Source organism: Nanorana parkeri, unplaced genomic scaffold (assembly GCF_000935625.1).
Source record: "Nanorana parkeri isolate BGI_ZX_2015 unplaced genomic scaffold, ASM93562v1 scaffold150, whole genome shotgun sequence".
In the NCBI taxonomy this organism is placed as follows: domain Eukaryota; kingdom Metazoa; phylum Chordata; class Amphibia; order Anura; family Dicroglossidae; genus Nanorana; species Nanorana parkeri.
The window spans coordinates 1,924,025-1,950,017 of record NW_017306418.1 but is presented as its reverse complement, the minus strand read 5'-3'; the positions used below and the strand labels follow the sequence as shown (position 1 = coordinate 1,950,017).

At 42.3% G+C, this 25,993-nt stretch overlaps 1 protein-coding gene across 1 annotated transcript in view; it reads left to right on the top strand.

The window, feature by feature from the left end:
- ARHGAP10 (Rho GTPase activating protein 10) overlaps positions 1 to 25,993 on the top strand; it is a 231,975-nt gene that overhangs the window by 35,318 nt on the left and 170,664 nt on the right. Inside the window, exons 2-3 of the mRNA XM_018554263.1 lie at positions 16,859 to 16,954; positions 17,046 to 17,107. Of these exons, the coding sequence (XP_018409765.1) occupies positions 16,859 to 16,954; positions 17,046 to 17,107 (158 nt within the window). The remainder of the gene's footprint in view (positions 1 to 16,858; positions 16,955 to 17,045; positions 17,108 to 25,993) is intronic.

Genomic DNA, 25,993 nt, shown 5'->3' with positions numbered 1-25,993 from the left:
ATCTGCACTTCAATAGCTTATTTCCAGTGTAAAGGTGACACTGGGGGTCTTTTGGACCCCCAGCATCACCTTAAAGAGTACCTGTCACCACCATCTGCTATCACATGGGGGGGCTTGTAAGCCTCCCTATGTGATAGCAGTCAAAGTAAAGTAAAAAAAAAACAAAAAAAAACTTTTTTTTAAAAATAAAATAAATCTAATAACAATGTAAACATTTTTTAAAAGTCCCCCGCCCCCCGTGAGCACGCGCATCGCCGCGTAAACACGCGTCGGGTGCACCTACGTATGAAAGCGACGAACGCACTACACATGTTTGTTATCGCCGCGCACGCCGGAGTGAGAGCAATAATTCTAGGGCCAGTATTTTGGTGTATCTCTAAATTGATGACCTGTGGGGGCTTTAAAAGCGTCTTCCATGGACTTTTTGGGGTACTGCAGTTTTTCGCCATTTCACAGACGCACGCAATTTGTAACCTGGGCATGTTTGGTATCGTTTTACTCTTTGTAACCTCATCTTTTATATTTCCTTAAAAAAAATTGGTATTTTGTTGTGTTTTGGGGCATTTAATTAAATTTTTCACTAAATGTTGCGCAACATAAAAATTTGCAACTACCACCATTTTATTCTACAGGGTCTTGGCATTCAGAAAATATATAATGTTGGGGGGTTTTAAGTCATTTTCAGGCCTAAAATGTGGAATATAACATGGGTGCAAAAAATGAAAAAAAGGCCTCAGTCATGAAGGGGTTAAGGATGCATTTGTATTGTTTATGTTTAACATGGGCTAGCCTCAAATATGTGTTTACAGGGTCTTTGTGTTTTGGACCTGAAACTGTTCCTAAGTAGATGAACTGTAAGTTATTTTTAGAGGTCTATTTATAAATGTTTTTACCCAAATTTCACACATTTGTCTACATGGATTCTGTTGGAAAAATGTGTGAATCTTAGGTGAACATTGTGTGAAAACATTTATATAGGGATCCCATCGTTTTCTAAAGCACTGCCTATTCATAAAAAATTTCCTTTTTTCAGTAAAATACTGTTTTTACCTCTGTTTTTTTTCAAAATTTAGGGTACTTTTTTTGTTATATAGTAAAAAATAAAAACCCCATTGGTGAATAAAAGCCACCAAAAGAAAGCTCTATCTGTCCCCAAAAAATGGTATGAAAATCGTTTCAGTAAAGCGTTGCATGACGGAATAAACATCAGTCAAAGTACCGCAGCGCTGAATACTGAAAAATGGCCTGGCCAGGAAGGGGGTGAAACACTATGGCCTTCAAGTGGTTAATCTTTGTTGCATCTCAGTGCTCTTGATCACCTGCAGCTAGAGATGCACAGAAATGGAGTTTTGAGACTGAAACTGAAAATAAAAATGTTGTCAGGCCGAAACCAAATTTTTTTTTCCCCCCAACCTTTTAAAAAAAATGTTAAATCATTTTTCTTTTTCTTTTTTTAACTTTACTGTTTGGGGCTCTAGGGAAATATTAGGGGTCTAAACAGACCCCTAATATTTCACTTTTAAAATAGAAAAAGAGATTGACGTTACAATGTAAATAAACCTCTTATGCTGCATCCCCTGTTAAGAATGAACAGGAATCTTCTATACTGAGTGCTGCTGTTCATTCATCCATTGTGGATATAGTATGAGTTACTTTGTCCACAATCATGAATGAACAGGAAGTGATGTAGCACTTCCTATTCATTCATAACTGGTACATAGTGTGAGTTACTATGTCCAGTTATTTACAAACATATAGCAATCAATGATCGCTGATTGTTTGTACTCTGCTCTCCATCCTGAATCCACTGTCAGAGAAGGCAGAGCAGAGCGGTGCAGGAGGAGAGCTCCGCCTCCTGTCACATCACAGATCTCTATCCAGATACAGGAGGCCAAGGCCGGAGGAGAGCTCGGCCTCCTGTGATGCTGACTGCAATCTCCTCCCCCACCCCTTGGCATCCCGAAACCTTCTCTCCTCTCCACTGGGTGCCGGCCGCTGCATCAGAAGGCACACAGACCAGTGCAAAGTGAGGAGGAGAAAAGCTGGAATGCACAGAATTTTTGGCCGCATTTTTGGCAGTCATGGCACTTTCGGCATTTTGCCAAAAGTGCAATTTTCGGGCGAAATGTTTCGGCGGCTGAAATTTCGGTACATCCTGCAGCCTCTTTGCAGTCATGTCTGCCTAAATGCTCACACTCCAGTGACAACTGCATGGCATTTCTCAGTGTGAGTGTCTTGACAGTGGACCATGCCTGCTTATGTGTGAATTTACCACATGTAGTCTGTGTCAGAAGCCCGTGTGACAGGATTACAATTTACAAGTGTCCCATTTCACTCCAGAATGGAATCCCTTAAGGGTGCTGGGTGAGAAACTGATAACGCCGCACAGATCCAAGTCTAAGTAAGTAATTGCCCCCACACCAAGGTCCCATGCATCAATCCGTCTTTTTATTGGCTCAGATACACATGGCATCACAAGCATAAAGCAATGTTTTGCTTTATGGAACATGGTCCCTTCATCAGGAAAAAAGCAAAGTGACATACAATGCAGGAGCACAGTTGGTTATAGCGTTGTCACCCATAACATTCAAATTACATTATGAAGCTTGTATGTGATTTTTAAGTTCTAGGTTTCCATATATGTTAAAGCTTTCATATCTTTTCAGCTTTACTTAAACAGCCCCGATGCTGGCGACGTACACTGTACGTCGTCAGTCACGAAGGGGTTAAATAAAATGGTTTTCCATTTGGCCCTCTTGAGATGTTCTTTTACTCAGTCTGCTTTGCCTTCTCTGGCTAATGTCCTATATTGTATAAAAATAATGTACACTACGCAGCATTAAAGTCTATTTCCCCCCCCCCCCCCACCCCTCCCATTCCTGCTGTAAGGACTTACCTTAAATAATGCCTCTTGATCCGATCATCTTTTTTCCCAGTAGTTTTCAGCAATCGCTCCTGCGCTGGTGCCGGTTTCTGATCCAGCGCTGACTGCTGTGTCTTCCTGTCCCTTGGTGTCTGTGCGTGTGCACGCTGCCGGGCTGCCTGCATTGACTTACCCTGTGTCTCTCCTTCTGGCCGAAGATCTGTACTGCGCATGCACCTGCCCTATGATCCTTTGCGGCTGCCCGAAGATCTTCTGACAGGAGATCTCGGCGGAGACACAGGTAAGTTTTAACCTCTTGCTAGCAGTAGATGCATGCAAAAATCTATGAGGGTTTATTTATCCTTAAGAGCAATTGGTTATCTTCCTTCTTAGGAATGGGTGGACATTTTCAATTCCTGTATATTGTTTTTCCAAAGCTTACAGTACAAATGTGGCGACTATATAAATGTTTTAGAATTGTTCACTGATTTTCTTGAATAATGTGAATTCCCACCTGAGTATTGCTGAACTCTTAACCTGTTCATTACTGAATAGGCTTGCTATATCCTCACCAACAATAGTTTTGGCTTCAGCGTGATTTAAACTAACATAACACAGGAAATAGAGCACAATAGAAGAAATTTGTGAAAAATAATCTCTTCCGTTTTTAGTTTTATCACACTGGTGCAAAAACACACTAAATTAGGGAGTGGAAGCTTGTGTTACCATTTCATTGTTACTGTGTGTGTGTAATCCTTTTACTCTTTGGTTCTGTAAAGCATACTATTAGGGCCCATTCACACTGGTGTGTTGCTTTAACGCACGTTGTGTTAAGGCAGCGCATTCATTTAAATGGCCTGGAGAATGTGAAGAAATATGGACATGCAGCATATGTTGTGACGCAGTACACCACCACTCTTGGTAGAATCTTGCCATGAGTTGCAGTGCAGGTGTGTTCGCAAAGTGCATTGAGGGGCCAATAAGGAAGAATGGCACTTCATCCACTGCACCATTGAAAATGGGCCCTTAGAATGGTTTCTGGTTGTTATTATTATTATTATACAGGATTTATATAGCGCCAACAGTTTGCGCAGTGCTTCACAATGTAAGGAAGACATTATAGCCAACAATACAATTTAAGACAGGATGGTAAGGAGGGCCCTGCCCCTGAGGGCATGCACTCTAAAAGGGAGGGGGAAGTGATACATGAGATACATGAGGAGGTAGCTGTGTGGGGATGACTTGTTTGAGAATGTGATGGTTGAGGTGTGATAGGCTTCCCTGAAGAGATGAGTCTTCAGGGAACCTTAAAGCCAATCAGAGTGGGAGATAGTCGGACAGGTTGGGGTATAGAGTGCCATAGGATGGGACAGACTCTAGTGAAGTCCTGGAGATGAGCGTGGGAGGAGTTGACGAGGGAGCTGGAGAGCAGGAGGTCTTTGGAAGAGCGGAGGGGGCGGTTAGAGTGATACTTTGAGACTAGGTTGGAGATGTAACCTGGGGCAGAGTTGTGGATGGCTTTGTAAGTGATTGTTAATATTTTTAATTTTATCCTTTGGGCTATTGGAAGCCAGTGTAGGGATTGACAGAGGGGGGATGCAGACACTGAGCAGTTGGTTAGGTGAGTGAGTCTAGCAGCTGAATTCATGATAGACTGAAGGGGAGATAGCCAGTGTAGAGGTAAGCCAATGAGGAGGGAGTTGCAATAGTCAAGACGAGAGATAACAACCAAGTGAGTTGATGAGTAGTTTTGAGGTTTCATTGGTGAGGAAGGGGTGTATTGTGGATATACTCCGAATGTGAAGGCGGCAGGATTTGGATAGTGATAGGATGTGGGCAAGAAAGGTGGGCAAGAAAGGTGAGTCAAGTACAAGTGACACCTGTACAAGTCAAGGATGACACCTCGCACCTTGGCATGGGGGGAGGGTTAGATAGTTGGGTTATCAATCTTAAGGGAAGAGTTTGGGGAAGGTGCACGGGCGGGAGGAAATATGAGCTCAGTTTTTGAAAGGTTGAGTTTTAACAACTGTTGTGAGATCTACACTGATATGTCAGTTAGTAGATTAGTGACACGCAATGACAGTGAGGGGGCGAGAAAGATATATTTCATTTAGCCATAGGACTAAACATTATGAAATGATTTTGGCACATGACTCTTTTTTTTTTTTTATGTGCAATAAACGACAACATTAATTTTTGAATGTTGTCCTCAGAAAGGATGTCCTTGAGCTAGAAAAAGTCCAGAGGAGGGCAACCAAACTTAAAGGAGAACTATGAGGCGAGTGCTTTTCACTCACCTCATAGTTCTAGCCGACCTGTGACAATGAGACTGTCACAGGTCGGCTCAGTAGATCGGGAGGCGAGCGAACACATACCGGCGTTCGCTCACCTCTCGGTCCTGTCACGGCTCTCTGCCGTAACAGGGGAGGGGCTGGATTCCCCCCTCTCCTCTCTGATCCGCCAGCGCTGACTGGCTGAACGGATGGGGGAGGGGGTGGGTACAGCTGGCTCAGCCTCTAGATAGCCAGAGCCAGCTGTCAGTCACGCAGCTGGGCGGATCCCGGCATAATTGTCGGGATGCGCTTCAGCTGCTGCGTCTCAGTATACCGCGAGCTACAGCTCGTGGTATACTGAACCTAGGGTGACGGGAGGACGCTAGTTTGTGTCCTCCCGTTACCCTAAGGAGAACTATGGGGAAAAGCCTTAACCCCATAGTTCTCCTTTTTAAGGGGTTCGAGGACCTGAACTATGAAACAAGGTTGTTTAAAATTAAATATGTTTTCTTTTGGAGGTTAGGAGATTAAGGGGGGACATGATCTTCATGTATAAACTATTCAAGGGTGACAGCAACATTATTAACAAACTGTTTACGGTTAGCTCCGTAACAAAGACCAGAGGGCACAACCAAAAATTGGTGGAAACATTTTTTCAACACACCGGGCGCAAGGGGTTCTTCACAGTCAGAGTGGTTAAGGTCTGGAACTGTCGCAGAAAGTGATCTCAGCTAAGAGTGTGGAATCATTCAAGAAACTCCTGGACGAGTTCCTCGGAGACCATAATATACAGGGGTACAGGTATGCCTAAGAGCAAAATCACACATGGACTAATACACACGCACACACCAACTTAAACATAAATGCACACACACAATAGGTTGGACTTGATGGACTTAATGTCTTTATTCAACCTCAAATACTATGTAACTATGTATAGGAATATTGCTTAGAAGAGAGTATATAGGGGAGTATATTTTGGAATATTTGAGGTTGAGTGCCTACATGCAAATTCTTAAAGGATAATATTAGCCTCCTAAATCATTAACAGGATTGTATTATATTTCTTAATCAAATGAAATACCAATTTTTGGAGTTTTTTTGTTTTTTAATGTTTTTCATCATAGCAGATTGGGAACATCGGTTTGAAAGGTTTGTTTGAAAACCGTTCTTGCATTCAGTTCCAATGTGTGTGAACACTTGTATACACGGCACATAACCAGTATGTGCCAAGCATGTCACATGCCTGGCCGTATTCCAGAGAAATCTTCAGGCACCTGCTAGGAGTCTTGTCATAAATATTCTGAAGCTGGCATTCAGAAATTAATTTGTGGTCGAGTCTCTGCTCACTCTCCTTTTACCTCCAAGAGTATTGCGGATATTTTAAGCATTTGTTTGTGAGTGTTGATTTTTAAATATAAATGACTTAAGTAGTGTTGCATAACTGTGGCCCAGAAAATTTGAATCATAACTGAATAGATGTGACCTCTCAGTTACAAATGTATGTAATGCAGGCTAATATAATGAAGCAAAGATACTTGATGTGCATAGTGCTTTACAACAGGGGTAGCCAAACTTCGCGCCCTCCAGCTGTTGTTAAACTACAGATCCCGTTATGCCTCTGCCTCTGGGAGTCATGCTGGTGGTTGTCAGAGTCTTGCAATGCCCTTCAGGGACTGTGTGGTTCCACAACAGCTAGAGGGACGCAGTTTAGCTAGCCCTGAACTATAGCAATACATTTTCAGTTTACAGTAGCTAGTAAAACCTCTGACTGGTGGTTATAGTTTAGTAGCGGTGTTGGACAACATTGTTTACTTAACTGTATAAGCCAAATTTAATTCAATTGAACATTAATTTTTTAATCCGCTAAATGCATTCCAGATGCATCACCTTACAATTAGTTTACTTTAGAAAGCTGCTGCAACCTAAGTATAAGAGCTTGTACCCTGCCAGCATGCTGCAGAAAACATGGCATACTCCTGTCTAGCGAAAGTGCCCGTATTGGCCATGGTTGCAATCTTATGCAAGGAGAAGAGTGGCAAGGCTTACCCCAAAGTCAGGATGACCAGTCCCGGGAGAATCAAAATGAAACTACTTTCAGGTAGGCATATAGGGAGGGATTTCTGGATAACAAAGGAAATAATAATTGCTTTGTTTCTTGGAGATAATGTTATAATGGCTGTCAGGTTCTCTTTAAAGGAATACTTTTATCAGCATGCGGTGCTAAGCAAAGACAAGAAGGGTCACGTTAGAATTCAAGAGAAAAGTATCAAAAACAGTTTGGAATTGAATTTGCTGACATTTTTAATGTAGTAAAAAATACAGTGCAATAGTAGTATGATATGACTTGTGGCTTTTTTATGTAAGCAAGATCGCAAATAGCGCCTTTCGTTTTTTGTTCCTTTATTTTTAAGTTTAGCCAGCTGTCTGGCACAACTACAAGCCGGCACAAGTACATCCTGTCAGCAAACTGACATCTAATATCTATTGGCACCTTAAGGCTGTCCAAACACTACCAAATATTAACTCGCAATGCGAAAAGTTTAGCACTGCAGTGTAGCTGCTACCCATACCAATTTTGCCATAACCACAAATATAATCCAGCATGATGGAAGATCCAGCGACAAAGGGACATTTTTATTTTTCTTCGGGGTAAAGGTGCGACTATTTACTACTCGTGCTCAGCAGAGCAGTGCACGAGATTTAAAATTAGAGCATCATAGCAGCTTCACCTGTGGAAGTCTTTTTCTGCACAGGCAGAACTTGTAGTTACTTGCAAGATCTACCTATATCTATAACCAGTATATTAGTATTAAAAATACTATCATTTAAGTACTTCTTCCTGTATTGTTTGTAAAGGAAGCAGGCTGTGCAGACTTCTGTTCCCCAGTGCTTCCTGAGACATTACAATGCTTTCTTAGGCTAGCTGGGAGTTACAATCCCGCCTGGATGTTTGTTCTGGGGTCTTCTTGCCGTTGAATGTTACTAGTACAATACCAGGGAAGCCTTCCTTTGTGTAAGAAGCCCAAACTACCTCAATTGGGCACTACTCTGGGGACAACATGATACCTAGAAAAATATGGATCTCCGCCTTTGGACTAAAGAATAGAAAACTAAAGGGAATGTATGGTATTGTCAATATCAACAAGACCATCTAGATCTTAATCTTATTAAAATGTTTAAGGGCCCGTTCACACCACCTCTGCGCATTAATCGTACAGTTCTGTGTGATTAATGCGCAGTACCCCACAACAACACTTCCATGCGATTACCGTGTGGGAGGTGCGTTCCATGCCATTCATTTGAATGCCACCCCAAACATGCCTGTCTCCCGCAGTGCGATTTGGCTGCACCGCAACGCACTGTACCACAAATACCGTGTGTTTCGTTTGAAAAAATAGTGCTTGATTCAAAAAATAGGAACCGTGTGATGAACACATGGAGAGGTTGTGTGAACAAGCCCTTAAAAATTGTGAGGGTTGTTATATTTGAACATTACCAACAAAGGTCCTGTTTTCTGTTTTGCAGTGCTACACAGTGGTTCTCCTTCACACGATGCTTGTCAATGTGTACAACCCATTGAAAAACAATACATTTCCCCTCAACAGTTGTTAAAGTGGACCTGAATTTAAAAAAGCAAATATTTGCTTTCTTATGGATAACATTTATGAATATTAATTCTGCCTAAGCAGTACTCCAAGAAATGTTCTTTTTTTTGTCTTGAAAATGTATCTGCAGTGTGAGATTGAAGGCACTGCTGCCTATGATTGGTAGTCTCAGACAATGTGGTGTTAGATTTGGTGATGTCATTGCTGTGCTACTTGTTGCATTGTAAGATATACCTGAGGACTTGCAGTGCAAGGATCTCCATGCTTCTGCCTCATCCATTTGAGCGTGTGCTTTTTACACTTCTCTCTGAATATTCAAGAAACAGCAGGAGAGGGGGCAGTTATGACATCAGAAAGCATAGCCCTGTTCCTTTTACCAATACCACCCCCACAGAGACAGTGTTTGAGGAAGGCAGTAATAATAAAAATATCAGCTACTTTTAGACTACAATACTGGTGACTAGTCATTTGCCCTTCACTTGCTTTTTATGGGTACTACTTTGACAGTTCAGGTCCTTTTTTTAAATGATTGCAGTAAAATACTGTGGTTCCTCTAATGCCTGATTTATATATCTTGGATATGTTTCCATCGTGCTCCTTCCTGGACAAAGCCTGGGGTATGGAGGTGCTGCAGCAATAACCAGCTGGTTAACTGGTGATCAACATACATGGAAGCCTATGTCGCCAGCACACCATTGATCTATTTTAATATCTAGAAGTTGCTAAAAGCAATCGCATAAAGTGTAAGTGCTACTTTTGGGAGTTGCACAGGATCCCTTCTGTAGGTATGTGATCTTGTGGATGTTAATCCTCCTGTTGGAAAATGAACTTTGGTTAGCTGCCTGTCCTTTCTTCCACCCCACATTCACATTCCTCACCTTATTACTCTGCTTGTCAGAGTGTTCCGCAGAGATTATCATGGAAAACTCATGGATCACGTTTGCACATATCTTTCCAGAACAGCAGCATTATATTTTTTTCTGTCTATCAGTACAGCCCTATTACTTTATATGGAAGAGTATTTTATGAATGCTTGTGTGTGTGCGTTTAGGGATTGATGATGTTTGGTAATTTATAGCTCAGAAGGGGTGCCCACAAACCCAGGTATAATAACTTTTCATTAACTAACTGTTCATAGTTTGTTTTCCTTAGTTGGGTTGAGTTGATTTGTGTCTCTTATCACCTCTGTGCCTCCGCAAAATATATTCCATACTGTGCAATAATGTATTAAGTGCTTGTCTCTTGTACTTATGAGAGAGCTCCAAATTAGGTGAAAGCAGCTATAAGGATATGTAAAGGCATATTTCACATAATTTGAATTCTGGCAACACCAAATGAATTTTCCAACTTGGGTCTGTTTATATACTAAATGTAGGTGTGTCCAGAGAAGGTTAAGGCATGTAGCATATACAGATTTTATTAACCATATTATGGTGGCCTAGTTTTAAGGGATGTGCGAGTTGATCCTGGGAATAAAGAGCTGAAATACCAGAACTCACCCACGGTCTAGTGGAGCGCACAGGGAAACCATTGTTGTATGGCCTAACTGCTAAAAACACATCCTCTCTGTCAGTCAGTCTTCCACTAACACTCGCCTTCGCTGCAGACAACGGCACGCTTTATTAATAGGGAAGATCCGGTCAGTTTAAAAATCAAAAGATTATTGCAGTTCATTACCGCACTAAGACACAAATGAGACATCTGTTGGGGAATTGGATAAAATGTATGGATAGAATGTCATGTTTTGATTTGGTTGAGTGTGCATTGCTTTGCTTCATTTAGACAGCACAAGGTTTTCAAGCTCTACATATTTTTATTTTTTCCTTTCAAGTCAAATGCAAACACTGAATTATGCACTATGATGCAAGGTGCGTATACTTAAGTCTGGTTGATAAAAGCTTAATTCAGATAAGTTGCTATATGTTTTTGTACTTTTGCCTTTACTTATTCCTGGGCGTACAACCCATGGGTTGGAATCCAAAATGGGATTCTGCATTGTTAGCAATAATATTAAAGTGACACTAAACTCAGGAGTTAAATCTTTAAAAAATGCATTCAAATACCTTAACTATTAACAAAAATGTATCTTTGTGTATCACTCAGCTGTAGATCCTCAAATCATCTCTGAATGTATGCTGACACTGTCCTTCCTTCTGGAGGGTGGCTACTTTTGTTCTATAGAAATTAGTAAACTAAACATGAGATTGTCCATCACAGGAGTGAGCCTGGAGCGGTGGCTAATTGATAACACACGTAGGGACCATGGGCAACAAAGGCCGAAAAGCCGAAAAAAATACCAAGCAGATAAGATACTCGCATCTGGCTAAATGCAGAATTTAGGTTTACAATAATTGAAATTCACATGTTCCTGGAGGTACTCCGCAAATTAAGAGGTACATGGCCTTAGATATGGTATCATAACTGCCCGAATCAGCTTATCCTCATCTTTAAAAGTAGGGGCCAGTTGTGTTTTCAGAGGAGCTAAAGCTCGTTTAGATTTGTTTCTTTACGACCACCACTACTACTACTACTAACAAAACCACTAACTTATTTGTGTATCACTCAGCTGTAGATCCTCAAATTATCTCTGAATTGGTGCTGACACTTCTTCTGGAGGGTGGCTACTTTTGTTCCACATGGTCCCTGTGTGTGTTGTAAAGTAGCCACCACTTCAAGCTCAATTCTGTGCTGGACTACAATTTCAATACAGATTAGTAAACTGAACATGAGATTGTAGTCTATCATGGGATCGAGCTTGGAGCGGTGGCTACTCTACAACGCATCCAGGGACCATGGGGAACAAAGTAGTCACCCTCCAGAAGGAAGGATTGTGTCGGCATGAATTCAGAGATGATTTAATGATACACAAATAAGGTCCAGTATTGTTATTAGTTAAGGTACTTGAATGCATGTTTAAGGCTTAACTCCTATGTTTAGTGTCATTTTAAAGTGTATGTAAACCCTAACATTAAAAAGAAAAAGCTCATCCACCTTTAAACCCTAATAGACTGTCTTGGGGTTTTTGGATAGTAACAATTACTTTTTATCCTGCTGCGATATTTGCAGTTACTGTTCAAGGGTGCCAACTCCCACCCATTGCCTTACAATGCAGCAGTAGTGTTGTGACCTGTCTGTGTGTCCTACAACTGTGAAAGAATGGGCTCTCATGCTGATGCAGAGCATGCCTGCTAGTATCCCCCTGTAGGTCAAGTGGAGGGACAAACTCATTGTTCAGAAGTAAAAAAATGAGGCAAGGACTTCTGGGAGTTGAGGTCTGGGGTAAGGTAGTGATCCTAAAGAAGGAGGAAATTATCTCTAAGCAAATTTTCTGAGACCGATGCCACCAATCCTTTATTAATGAAATCCATCCTACTTTTTAGACATTTTTCTTCACATTTGCATCACAGCTATACAGAAGTTAGAGTTAGCCATGAATATTGGCTGGAAAATTATCGCTCTCACTCCTGGAGCATGCGGTGATACTTGACGTGTAGCTAAATCGTCGTTTTCATATGTAGGTGAACCCGACTTGTGTTTCCGTTAGTATGGCGCAATTGCGGGGTCGGGAGACTTTAACATTTTTTGGGGATATTTTTCATTTTTATTTAACTTTTTTTTGTTTTGTTACTTCATTGCTATCACATGCGGGGGCTCACAAGCCCATTTGAGATGACAGGTTTTTTTTAAGGTGACATTAGGGGGTCTACTAGACCCCTAGTGTCACCTTTCCGTTACACTGGGGAATGATAGCTGGCGGCTGAATGTAAATGCATCATGCAGTGGCTGGGAGCAATATCCAGCCTCCTATTAGCTATTTTATTTTACAATAGCCAATAGGAGGCTGGCTATTGCACCCGCCCACTGCCTGCTGTCAATCAGCAGAGGGGGGAACTGAAGGAGAAAGTTCTCCTTCAGGTCCTCCTCTGCTGATTGACAACAGGGAGTGGGAGGGTGTAATAGCCAGCCGGCTATTGCAATTTAAAATATCCAACAGCAGGCTGGCTATTGTTTCCAGCTGCTGATGGGAGACTTGACGCCGGTGTTCTGTCAATCTCTCGGACTCAAGTTGGAGGGATTGATAGAACACCGACAGAAGAGGTGGCACAGGGGAGCAGAGAAGGAAACCGGGCGGGCATGGTCCCTCCTCCCCGCTGGTGCCGGCTGCAGTGGTCTGTGTCCACGCTGCCTCTGCCGATACAGACGGGGAGAGCAGCGGGGATTGAAAGTGACACAGACCGCAGCAGCCAGCACCAGCAGGGAGGAGAACAGAGGAGCAGAGAGGCGGTGGGGTATTCAACTAATCAATAACGAGAATCGTTGATGTTTCTCATTATCGATTCTAATCAATTTTATTGATTTTACTTGTTTCAACATTAGGGAATACCTTGCAGTATAATCTGTATTTTTAATTTTTTTTTAATCATAAATGTATAATGTCCTACCAAGTCCTGTAAAATGTCTTAAATAAATACTGCAGACCGCAAACACTGGTGGATTCTATGCCTATAGAACAAGTTAAATGATTTTTAGGAGTACTGTTCATCTAGACAATGTAAATCCAATTTTTTTTTAGAAATGTCCATGTCCTGTTCAGATGAGTACTTAAAGGGGGTGCTGGCCACTATATTCTGACCCCTGCTCAGCACTTCTCAAACATTGGGTGTTTGAAGTTATTTGAACTGATTGCCTGCCAATTTATTTCTATGGCTGCTCCCTACATCCACCTGGATAGTTCTAAACAGGTGCTAAATGTCTTCTGTGTCCAGTGCCCATGTGGTTTTAGCCTAAAGATCTTCAATTACAGCTAACTTTAGCAGCCATAAAACTTCACATACCTATGATTTATTTAAACCAGTGGTTCTCAACCTGTCTAACCTCAGGATTCACATTTGTCCTTGGTCATTAAGTCGTGACCCAAGTTGCACTGCAATGGAACGCACGGCATTGTGGTACAACGTGTTTCGATGCGGGCAATAGAACTGTGGGTGGGAGGTGCATTTGGGGTGCCATTCAAATGAATGGCAATGCAATGCACTTCTCACACCAAGATGCGTGGTAGGTGCAATTGTGAAGTACACTGCGTTAATCGCACAGGACTGTGCGATTAACACACTACTAGTGTGAATAGGCCCTCAAAAACACACAACCACAGACATAATCTCACACACACATACACACTCCCCAAAAATAACTTTTGTTCTTTTTTTTAAGATCCACCCAGTCTCCCTACCTTATGAGAACTGGAGTGGATCCTTGGCCTGGGGTCCAGTGTGGGCTGCTGTGCTGTGATGGAGTTCCATCCATATGTGCATTGCCTGTACAGCTCCCTTGCACACCCATAGAGGTGCAGAGAGACAGTATGTTACATCACACCAGTGCGAGGGAGCTGTAAGCAATGCACATATGGATGGATCCCACTGGAATGGCTGCTTGGCGCAAGAACTGAAAGTGCTGCGCTAAGGGGAGGCTAAGGAGCTTCTCGCCTAGAAAATTGGAAGGCACATGGGGACCCACTATACACAGGGACGTGACCCACTTTTGGGTCTCGACCCATCAGTTGAGAACCAAGGATTTAAACCATACATCACGATAATGGGTAGTATTGCCTAAAAGCCAGCTCCATGTCAATCAACTTCGCCTAATGACAGCCAGAGTAGGAATGGCTGATTTGCTTTATTCAAAGCTTCTTTTTTTTTATCATCTTCTGCAATATTTTCACACTTTTTGTGACTATTGAAGAAGTTTTTGATTACGCCATATTCATCCCCTTGTAGTTCAGTATTCATCTGGAGGTTAGCCCTAACTCTGAATATTGATGTGCCCATAATATATTTGTGCAGCTGTGATTTTTTTACTGTGGGGTTTTGTTTTTTATTGAAAGGTCATTTGAAGACCAGTGCTGTAGTTTACATTGTGAGCTGTACTTCAAACTTAAGAAAACATTTGAAAGGTCAATCGAAAACCTTTGCTGTAGATTACATTTAAACAGCACTAACGGGAAAAATATCTTTGTAAAGTATTCCTTCATTTCGCCTAGACATTCACAAACAATACCGAGCAGATGAGATACTCCCATCTGGCTGACTGCAGAATTTAGGTTTACAATAATTGAAATTCACATGTTCCTGGAGGTACTCCACAAACAAAATAGGTACCTTTTAGACATGGTATCCTAACTGCCCAATTCAGCTTATCCTCATCTTCAAACGTAGGGGACAATGTGCCTTGCGGTCCAGTGCGGGCGATCGCATTGCGGCCAGAGGGCGTGGCTACGGTGCCATTCACTTCAATGGCCCGCCATGCCCCCTCCAGCCCGGCAGAAAAGTGAGCCGGCCGCAATGCGAGGCAGTGCGTTCCAGCCAGAATCGGACCGGAACACACAGCTTATGGTGTGAACTAACCCTCAGGGTTTAAATGTATTTAAATTTGTGTGCATTGGGAATTCCCCCACTTACCTTTTGTACCTGCCACTGGCACTGTAAACAGTGCTTTTGCCTTTGTGGCTGACTTTTTTTTTTACATACCACAACTAGATTGTGATCCCTCAGCAAAGCTTCCTAAGGCTGATAGTATACTCTTCTACTTCTACCACCCTTTTTCTTTTTTTACAGACGATCTGCTCATATCTGAAATGGATTGCTGTGTGTATTTTTAAAGGAAACCACTCATAAAAGAAATACAAGGGTGGCCTATTATCTCCTACTGAAAATGCTGTTTGCTTTGCTGTCTCTGGCTTCATTACATTCTGAAGGACAGACCCGGAACAATCTTTTTAAAAAATGTTTTAAATATTATATTTTTTAAGAACATTTTTTTTTTTTTTAATATTTTATTTTTATTAAATTTTTTTTTAGTTTACGTTTGGGGGCTTCTGGGAAATTTTAGGGGTTTCTCTACTCCCAGCTAGTAATCAGTCAGCTTTAGTTTCTCATGACCAATTTCTTTGTGGGGCTACCTCTACACTGCAAAGGTTAATAGCTCCTTTTGGTGTAGGTGCGAAAATACAGAAGATATACTCGCTTGATGCTCCGTCCTGAGATGGTTAGCACTCAGCTTTCTCCCCCTTCGCTCTGGCTGTGGTATGTCCCTTGGCATCCTCACGTCTAATAAATCTGCCTTTTATAAAAGGGGACAAGGTCCCCGAAACCTTGCCTGTCATTTTCAACCTCCCCTTGTCACCTGGTGTTCTGCTTGTAAACTCTGTGTACAGTAACTTTTTTTTAATAACTTTTAGCTTTTTATGTGTACTGGGACTCGCCCTGGTCTGCTATTTATATTATGTTATCTGCACTGCATAGTAGTGGAAAGCGGTCTAATGTAAAGAATCGCATTCAGGACTTTTTGAGAGTTCTTGTGTATACTTACCTTAGTATAGGTTTACACAGTACATGAGAAAACGTTCGATTCCCCCATCTATGCAGCATGGGTGGGCTAATATTCCTTCCACTTCCGTCAGCAGGACTCAGACGAAATTTAAGCAGTATATGGCCAGCTTGAGATTTGAAAACTATCTTTCTTTGGTGTGCTGTGGAAAACTACTTTTGAGGAGGTGTCCGGTGTGGTTTCAGCACCTGATTACATAAAAAGCTTACTGCTTTCTTTCAGTATATAACAATTTGGGTGTGCATCATCCATTATTATTCCGCTGGGTTTTGCTGTTGCCAGGCCTGAGTTGAAAATGTCAGGTTTATAAGTTTTTATTAAGATTTATCAGAGTTTCCTTGTACTTGATACACAAGTATGGTAATATTTGTTTGTGCTGTGCACAGTAATTAAAGTGTATGTACGTAAAGTGTATTTAGTGTTGGGCAGAAAGTGATGGGAGGTCAAACATTTTGCAGTCATTTCTGGAACAAGAGGTGAGCGCAGAATTCCCCTCACTTTGTAGAATTTTCCATTTACTTCCTGTCCCATTTCCAGTGCAGAAAGTGAAGGGGAATCTCTGGGATACTGGCAGCAAAAAGATAAAGGGCTTTAAACCTTTTTTTTTTTGCTTCTAAAACTGAACACAAAAAAAGTTTTGGCTTTACATAACTACACTTTATTCTGTGAAGTGAATAATATACAGTAACTTGAATGCTAAATGGTAAACTAGGTTTTCTTTTACTTTGCAGACTTATCCACAGCTCAAAGAAAGTTTGCCCATTCTCTCCGTGAATTTAAATTTGAATTTATTGGGGATGCAGAAACGGATGACGAGAGGTGTATTGGTATGTTGATCTGAGAGAACCAGCACATCTTTAGTACTATACATTTCAATATGTTTAATATGTTAGATGACTCCTCTATTCCTTATTTCAGATGCATCTCTTCAGGAGTTTTCCACTTTTCTAAGAAACCTTGAAGAGCAAAGAGAGCTAATGGTAAGATGATCTAATGTAATGTTAATTTATTCTTGATACATTTATTTGTTCTTTCAGATATTGTCTACGTAGTATCAAGAACCTGTTTAGTTTTGTTCATTGTGAGAATGACTAATTGGATTTTATTGTGTTTTATTTATATTTTGCCCCACATCTTCCATGATGCTTTTCTGGCTTTAAATGATCGAGCTTGTATTGGAAATGTTCGTTTTAAAAAAAAGCCTTTGCCATCAGTTGGACAATCTATATTTTAGGTCATTTAACACTAAACAAAGTCACTTCCTGTGCCCTCTCATGTGTGGCTATATCTCTACATCCCCTGATTACTCCCTTCCACCGTGTGACTGTGCCACTGCAATCTCTCTCTCTCCCTCTCCCTCCTCTGATTACTTCCTTCTATTGTGAGACTGTGCCACTGCGACCTCTCACTCCCCTTTCCCCTCTCGTGTGACTGTGTCCTTGTAGCCTCCAATGGCTCTTCACTCCTATATGGTTGTCACTGCACCCTTCCACAAATCCCACAACATGTGTCTGTGCCTCTGCAACCATTCACTTCCTTCTTATTTGTGTCTGAACCCCTGCAGCCTCTATTGGAGCAATAGAGGCTGCAGGGGTTCAGACGCTCTCTTTTGTGTGGCTTTGTCTCTGCAGTCTCTCACGTCTCTCTCCCGCTACCCTAAAGTTAAATGGTGCAGCAGTGACACATAGATGGCACCATCAGAAGTATAAACATAAGAATCCAGCACTCCAGAATTACTAAAAGACACTTCTTTTATTGACACATGAGTGTGATATCACATAAGAGCGACGTTTCAGGGCTGGGTGCGGGTGTCTGATAAAGTGGACCCTGCGCGGCACCGAAACATCGTTCTTATGTGATATTACTCTCATGCGTCACTAAAAGAGCTGTTCTTCAGTAGTTCTGCAGTGCCTGTGTCTTCCTATCTTTTTGTCTCTGCAGTGGTTCATCTCTCTCTCTTCCCTCCATTCCTTATGTGTTTGTGTCTCTGATTCCTCTCACTACTCCCCTCTCCTGTGTGCCTTTTGTCTTTGCAGCCTCTTACCATCTCATGTAGCTATTCCTCTGCAGCATCTAGTGCAGTGGTTCTCAACCTATGTAATCTCAGGACCCACTTTTGTCCTTGGACATTAAGTGGCGACCCAAGTTGCACTGCAATGGAACGCACGGCATGGCGTTACCATGCGTTCTGGAGCGGGCGATTGGACTGTGGCGGGAGGTATGTTGGGGTGCCATTCAAATGAAAAAGAAAAGCAAGCATAGTAAGTGCGATTCTGTGGTACAGTGCTTTAATTCCACAGGACTGTTCGATTAACGCACTGTACTAGTGTTAATGGGCCCTAATAAATACTGACAGACACACACAACCACAGGTACATTCTCATACACACATACACACTCCAAAAAAAGTTTTTTCAATACCTTACGAGAACTGGAGTGGATCCTCAGCCTGGGGTCCAGTGCTGGGCTGTGACAGAGCTCCATCCATACATGCATTGCATTTACAACTCCCTTGTGCACCCTGTAGAGGTGACGGGAGCCAGAATGTGACGTCCCTCCGGTCCAGGCACCTCTACAGGACGTGAGGGAGCTGGAAGCAATGTGGTATGGATGAAGCTCCCTCGTGGCCATAGCTCCAGTCCACCCCACCTCAAGCTGACATATGGCACCAGGGAGCATATTCAGGCTCCTCAGCGCAAGAACTGATATTGCTAGGCTAGGAGGAGGCTGAAGCGGCCTCTCACCTAGAAAAGTGGAAGGCACACGGTGACCTACCAGTTGAGAACCAAGGATCTAGTGGATTTTCCCCTGCGTTAGACGTGCGCACATGAAGACGCGCATCTTAGCTGGCAGTTTGAAAGACATTGCGGTCAATGAACAAAAGCGCATAAAAACGCACAGAAATGTGCAAAAAACTTGTGTCGTGCTTTTACAGACATTTCCATTGAGGTCTATGGGGCCAAATGCGCTGTAAACTGCCCGAAAGTAGCTCATGTACTTTTTTTCCAGCGACAGGCGTTTTACAGTTTGCAACAAAATGCTCAGGTGTGAACAGGTGCCATTACAATGAATGGGATTTCTTGTGTTGATTATATTGTACGACAATACTCCTAGGTGTGAATGGGGACAAATTGTTTAGGAAGATGTTTAGATTCTGATTAATCTTTTTTGTATTTTGACAGACTAATCCTTATCTTTTGTGAGTACTTTTATCCCTTGTTTTATTTATTGTAATAAACTATTTTACACACGGAGGTGGCGCTCTGTTCCCTTTTGTTTTCTTATCAATTACAGGTCTGCCCCAACAAGCTATCTTTTTCTAAATCACCTACTGGTTTTTATATCTCTCCGGGACCCCAGGCACAATATCTCCAGGTCATCCCTAACTGTGTATTCTCCATCTACTTCCAAGCCAGGAAGCCTAACCCCTCCTTTCATGTTAGTGGAAAATTAGAAGAGAGTGAGTCTGATGTAATGACAAAAGGAAGGGGAGCTGGAAAAAGGGATACAAGTGCACAACTTTAAATGCCGACCATTTTAAGAATCGATTGTACAGCATTATGATAATGCTGGCACCTACATCTGCTTTTTCATGCCTGGCTTTAATCATAGACCACAGCTCAGACCTTGCCTAGTTTATAATTCATTGTTGATTGTAAGAATCTCTCTGTTTGATCAAAATTGTAATTAGCTTAAGCTGTTCCCATGTGTTTTTGATTTCCAGTCTATATAAAGATGATTGGGATAAAATCAGCCTCATTTTAACACGCGTTACTCTGTTGAGTGTAAGAATATGTCAGGTGAAAAATAACTCTGTTTAAATTTCATCTGCATGGATGGCTAATAAGATGGACAGATGTAGTGTAAATAGTCACTAGGTCAATAGTATGCTGAATACTTTTTATTGATTTTTAAGATAAAACTTTACAAAATAGAGACAATCTTTTCTTGATTTCCCTTATACATTCATTCTAACAATGTCCTATCGCATTATCGTACGAACCATCTATGCATTTCATTCCCCTAAACCACTCTTATGGAGGGACCTACTCTCCTCTCTCCTTGCAGCTAAAATCTACACATCCAAAAAAATAAACCAATCAAACACAGAAAAAAAATACTGTTTTATTTCTATATTATTATCTTTCCCCTCTCTCTCCCGAACTGGTTCCCATTTGCCTTGATTTCTATCTATCCCCTTCTTCTAAGCATGTACCCAGATCTACTGGCATACATTCTTGAATCCATGGTTGCCAGACATTTTTAAATTTGAAGATTGTATCCTCCAATATCGCTGTCATTTTCTCACTTATTGAATACCAGGACATTTTGTTTTTAGCCTGTTGAACCGATGGACTGTCCACCTTCCATGTCCTAGCCAATGCTTGTTTAGCAGCTGTAAAAATATAAGTTACTAGTCTAAATTGGTCTCTAGTACATCCTTGTGGCTACATCCATGCTTCCCATGGATCGTTCCTGGTTGCCCTTTCCAAAACTCTATGGGGGGAATTTATCAAAACTGGAGCAGACAAAATCTGGAGCAGATTTGCACTGAAGCCAATCAGCTTCTCTCTCTCATTTTCAAATCTTAAAGGAGAACTATGGGGTTAGGGCTTTTCCCCAAAGTTCTCCTTAGGGTAACGGGAGGACACAAACTAGCGTCCTCCCGTCATCCTAAGCTCAGTATACCGCGAGCTACAGCTCGCGGTATACTGAGACGCCGCATCTGAAGCGGATCCCGACAACTATGTCTGGATCAGCCCAGCTGCGTGAGTGACAGTTGGCTCTGCCTATCTAGAGGCAGAGCCAGCTGTACCCGCCCCCTCCCCCGTCCGTACCGCCAGTCAGCGCTGGAGGATCGGAGCGGGGAGGGGGGAATCCAGCCACTCCCCTGTCACGGCAGAGAGCTGTGACAGGATCGAGAATTGAGCAAACACCGGTATGTGTTCGCTCACTTCCCGATCTACTGAGTCGACCTGTGACAGTCTCATTGTCACAGGTCGGCTAGAACTAATGAGGTGAGTGAAAAGCACTCACCTCATAGTTCTCTTTTAACTGAGCAAACTGAAGAGAGATGCTGTTTGGTTGCCATGGACAACTGCTCCAGATTCTGTTTGCTCCAGTTTAAATAAATTCCCCTCCTATGAGTTTATATATTTCCAACTGAAAACTCTGAATTCTTGGGCACTTTTACCATATTCAGGCCTTTTGAGCCTTCTTCCCCACATCCCCGAAAACATAGCGGAGATGTATCCTTTGAGAACTTAGTCAGTTTAGTGGGGACCAAATATAATCTAAACATTATCTTGTAGTTTTCCTGTACTGCCAAAGAGTTTTTTGAACAGCGGGCTACTGTATCCCAAATCTGTCGCCATTCTTGTAGTTGACTTCCTAATTCATTCTCCCATGCTGTCACATACTTTTTTTTTTTTGTTATTCTTTATTTATGGACAAAAAGGGTGGGGTAGATAGAAAAGGAGGACAAGCGGAGGCCACAAGGTCTCCGTACATGCCCCCGCCCTTAAGGCATTTTATTGTGAATATAAATGACTAACAAACACACAAAAACAGGAAGGGAACAATGTGTCGAGGCGAGCGGCCGAGTACAGCCCCACTATGTGGGAGGCTAGCCCGTGCCAGTTCCTCGTCAAACAGCACATACAAGACAGACATTTATGTACAAGGACTCACAAAGAGAGAGCAGAAGGAAACTCAGTAAGATTGGGAAAGAAAGCGTGGACGGAGGTCTTACCCCCCCAAGCCGACCCTCCCCCCACGCCCACACACAGTGAGAAGTGTAATTGGGTAGCTCCTCAGTCTCCAGCTTCTTCCTGGCACACTGTAGAGAAAGCTGCCGAACCCCTGAAGTGGATCCTGGCTCCCCAGTTGGCCACATACCTGCTGTCACATACTTTAACGGCCAAGCATCAAATCCCTCTGTCCAGGGGCGGACCTACCACTGGTACAGCTGGTGCGGCTGCACCAGGGCCCGTGGCAGGGGGTGCCCAGTGAGATCCAGTCCGGGCCCCCTCCACATTGGTCCGACGGGCTTTGTGGCCCGGCTGCAGTCTCTGCCCCACGAAGTGTCGGCAGACATGTTCCCGAGTGGTGTGGAGGTGAGCAGGTCTGGGGGTGTCCAGGGTGTAGCACAGCTCCTGGCCTGCTGGACTGCTCTGCTGGGATGATGGCAGTGCGGTGACTGGGACAGGCTGGAGCCGCGGTGGAGGAGATGGCGAGGTTTAGGGCTGTCATGGCAAAGCTGCTTTTGTTGTTGTACACGAACTGGTGATGCCATATGCTGCCGTGTGTATGGGTCGTGTGGTCTGACGGGCTTCTGGGGGGGCCCAAAATAAAATCGTGCAGCGGGGCCGTTAGACTTTTTTTCAAAATTTGTTCATTCAGATGGTAATTTTACATTATATATAACCGAATCAACAAAGCTTTTAATTTGTAAATATCGAAATACTTCTGCGTGAAGGAGTTTATGCTTAGCCTGTATTTCTGAGAAGGGTATGATCCCTATTGGAGCAAAAAAAAAATCATATTTTTCTCAATCCCACCCCCTTCCCATCTAAAAAAATCTTTTCAGGTTCTTCATAACCCAGGAGAAATTATGGATTGTTTAAGATTGTTGCCAAAAGGCATATGTGGAGATATTCATCTTCCTGAGTATCGCCAACTACCAGTGAATGTTTTAGTATGGGATTTATAATCTGGTTTGGAATTCATGTAGGTATTCATAGAAGGTTTTTGATTTCCTCTGCTTCGATTGTTACCCACAGTGGAATATTTTCTTTGGCAAAATATGAAAAAAGCGGAGATATCTGGCTCGCATAATAATTCCTCAGGTGGGGAACTCCCAACCCCCCTCTGGCTTGTGATCGGAACAAACAATCATTCAAACTCTGACCTTCTGTCCTGCCCATGTAAATTGATTCAATGGTTGTTGAAGAGTTTTTAATACATGTAATGGAATCTTTATAGGTAGTATTGTAAATATATACAATATCTTCAGAAGCAATGTCATCTTTATAGCTGCTTTTCTACCTAACCATGATATTTGATAGCGCTTCCATGTTTACAACAGTTGTTTAACCAGTTGTATTAAAGGTGGGATATTAGCCTAATCTAGATCTTCATAGTTAGGAGTAATGTTTACCTACACATAACTAATATTATGTTCACATGGAAATGCCTCCCTGAGCGTACGTTGGAGCTCCATTGATACTACTATGGGAAGAATTTTAGATTTAGATGTGTTTACATGAAGTCCTGAGAGTTTCCCGAATCTCAAAATACTTTTGTCTAAATTGGGTAACGAGATAAGGGGATTAGTTACACACATAATAGTGTCATCAGCAAACAATGATGTTTTGTGTTCATACCCTGCTATGACTAAGCCCTTTACATTTGGGTCCTTCCGTATCGCCATGGCCAGAGGCTCCATGACCAGTGCAAATAATAGGGGGGATAACGGGCATCCCTGATGTGTCCCTCTTATGAGTTGAAACTGTGGGGATCTAACCCCTGCATGCCTTCTAAACGTCTTTGGCTCTCGATACAATTCCATGACCCATCTGATAAAGTTTGGACCAAATCCCCACTTCTGTAACATAATAAAAAGATCCAGCCACAGAATTGTATCGAAGGCGTTACGAATGTCTAACGACAATAGAAGGCTAGAAATTTGTCTGCCTGGCTATATGCATCAGATGAAGCATTCTTCTTATCCCATCTGTAGCCTGCCTTTTTGGGATGAAACCAACCTGATCTCTTTCTATTAAAGTACTTATCCCTTTGTTCAGCCTTGTTGCTAAAATTGTCACTAACAACTTTACATCCACATTAAGAAGGTAAATGGTTCTAAAATTCGACCATTAGTATGGTCGGTATTATGCTTTGGTATCATAATTACTGCAGCTGTCAGAGTCGGAACCTAAGTGATCTTGCTGTAGTATTTTTTATTAAATAATTCTACTAAATAAGGTCCTAACATTCTTAACAATTTCTTATAATAAAGTGACGGAAATCCATCTGGACCAGGACGTTTACTTATTTGTAGACCCTTTACCGCACTCCCGACTTATACGGGCATCCAATGATGCCACAAATTGTTCTGCAATCTTAGGGAATGTTATTTCCGAACAGAAAAACTCATCTCCCAAGTGTTTTGAATCAATTGGGACTGCCACCAGTTGTTGTTTCATATGCTTGTGGAACTGTGCTACGATTGTAACTCGATCACTAATGAAACCGAGGGAAGCAATTTCACAATCTATTTGCTAATAATTTACTTTGTTTATTTACGTTCAAATAATATTTATGTTTACTCCAATGGAGAGCTTTTTCAGCTTAACGTGCCAAGCATAAATTCAACTGCATCTGGATCTCTTCCATAGTTTTCTTAGACTACGCTGTCGGTCTTTCCTTATATTGAGCTGATGTCAAGGCATATTTTCCATCAAGTTGTTAGCTTTTCTTATTGCTGTTTCTTCTTTCTAGCCATAAGTTGTATACACTTTCCAGCCATAAGTTGTATACACTTTCCCCAAATCACTGCTTTATGTGCATCCCACAATGTAGAGATTAACAACACTGACTGGCCGTTTAATTGAAAAAAACGATCCTAAGGATACTTCTATGTGTCGCACCGTCTTGACATCGTTCAATAGAGTATCATTTAATGACCAGCTGTATTGATTTAATCTAGGTGTCAAATTTTCTATCTCCAGGCTAACTGCATCATGGTCAGACCATTGTATTGGTGTTATATCAGACCTTCAGCATTGATTACCGTAATTGGGATAAATATATGATATATCCTTGAAAGGCTGGTGTGACATAAATGTGTAATCTCGTTTATTAGGGTTTAACTCCCTCCAACTGTCAACCAGTGCATGGACACTTGGCAGATCTTTTTAGCTTTCGTGCTGAATAATCATATGACGCCACAATTTTAGACCCAAGCGGGGCATATCTACCTAGTATAGGCTAAAGAGCAGTATTAGATTCTCCACACATAAGCAATACTCCCTGCGAATGCAACTCTTATCTTAAATGTGAGAAAAATGGCCCCTGATTAATATTTGGGGCATTTCATGCAACTATAGTCTTACCAAACCCTATTAAAAGCCCCCTTTGTCTTGTTGCAGCATTTGCCAAGAATATTTGCGGATACCTTACATAAAAATATCTGGGACAGTGGCGGATCCCTGCTTTTTTTCCTTCCCACTGGGCGCTGCTCTGTGTCCCAGCGGGGAGGAGAGCCGAGCGCTGCGAGAGGAGAGGGCTGCAGGGAGTGGCGGATCCCTGCTTTCCTTCCCACTGGGCGCTGCTCTGTGTCCCTGCGGGGAGGCGGCCGAGCGCTGCAAGAGGCCGACGCCTCCTCCCTGCACCGCTCAGCCTCCTGTCGCAGTCCGGCAGAGCGGTGTGTGGGTGGAGACAGCCAACGCTGTCACAGGAGGCTGAGCTCTCCTCCCGCACCACCCCGCCCAGCCTCCAGTGACAGCTGTCAGGATGGAGAGCAAGTACAAACACTCAGTGATCGCTGAGTGCTGTACGTAATTGAGGACATAGTATCGTTACTATATACCCAATTATGAATGAATGGGAAGTGATCTACATTTCCTACTGTTAATATCATGAGGACATGGTATGTTTACTATAACCACAATCAAGAATGAACAGGAACACTCAGTATAGAGGATTCCTGTTCATTGATAACTGGGGCTGCAGAAAAAGAGATTGAGGACTCTGTCCTCAATCTCTTTTTCTATTTTAAAAGGGAAGTATCAGGGGTCCGTTTAGACCCCTAATATTTCTACGAAGCCCCTAAAAGTAAAGTAAAGCATAAAAATATTTAATAA